General features: G+C 67.0%; 1 protein-coding gene across 1 annotated transcript in view; it reads right to left on the bottom strand.

Annotated features, from left to right (window-relative positions):
• Positions 1–903, bottom strand: part of COL11A2 (collagen type XI alpha 2) — a 61,569-nt gene that overhangs the window by 33,653 nt on the left and 27,013 nt on the right. Inside the window, 6 exon segments of the mRNA XM_006769177.1 lie at positions 115–168; positions 269–322; positions 436–480; positions 562–615; positions 693–737; positions 823–876. Coding sequence (XP_006769240.1) covers positions 115–168; positions 269–322; positions 436–480; positions 562–615; positions 693–737; positions 823–876 — 306 coding nt within the window.

Genomic DNA, 903 nt, shown 5'->3' with positions numbered 1-903 from the left:
CCCAGCCCCCCATCCCCCACGTGCACCCGGATGCTCTCCACTGCCAGGAGAACCCCGGGGCGGCCTTCCCCACGGCTCTGGAGTTTGAGGGCCCGCGGCCCGGCCATCACTTACCACTTCTCCTCTCTGGCCCGGGTGTCCCGGCAGCCCGTCCTTCCCAGAGGGGCCCTGGAAGGGGTGCAGATGCCGGTGAATTCTCGGCAGGGAAGGGAATGGGGAAGAAGGATTCAGAGAACCAAGGTCGGCCAGAGGTCAGAGGTCAGCTTACCGGAGGGCCTTTGGGGCCAGGAAATCCGTTGGGGCCCTGAGGTCCAGGGAGACCCTAGAGACAGAGCTGGGTTGAGTCCGGAGGGTGGGGTGGGATGCTGGGCGGACAGGGAGCTGCTCGCTCAGGCTCCCCAGGGAGCACGGGGCCGACGCGCCAGCCACACTCACCCTTTCTCCGGGGGGGCCGTGGGGGCCGTCACCACCCGATGTTCCCTGGGGGGAGATGGAGAGTTAGAGGGGCTGCGGGGCTGGGCCAAGGGGCAGATCACCGACGGAGCCCTGCGGGCCACTCACCTTAGCTCCAGACTTCCCAGTGGCGCCTCGGGGCCCCCGCTGACCCCGTGGACCCTGGAAGAGGGAGAGGCGTTGTCAGAAAACCAAGGCACTGCTCTGGATCCTGAGCCACACATCTCCCCTGCACTCACCGTGGGGCCCCGCTCGCCCCGAGGCCCTGACTTCCCGGACAGGCCCTGGCGGAAGGAAGCAGACAGCACATCACGCAGGGCCTGGCTTCCCACAGAGCAGCCTTCCCTCCGCTCCCTCTTCCCAGCCTACCCGGGCTCCCTTCTCTCCGCCGGCTCCAGGAAAACCAGGAAATCCTAGGGAGCCCTGGTGAAGATGGAGAAGGAAAAACGT

The sequence above is a fragment of the Myotis davidii genome, unplaced genomic scaffold (assembly GCF_000327345.1).
Source record: "Myotis davidii unplaced genomic scaffold, ASM32734v1 scaffold4, whole genome shotgun sequence".
NCBI classification, from domain to species: domain Eukaryota; kingdom Metazoa; phylum Chordata; class Mammalia; order Chiroptera; family Vespertilionidae; genus Myotis; species Myotis davidii.
The sequence above is the reverse complement of the archived record's forward strand: the minus strand, read 5'-3'. Positions and strand labels throughout refer to the sequence as shown.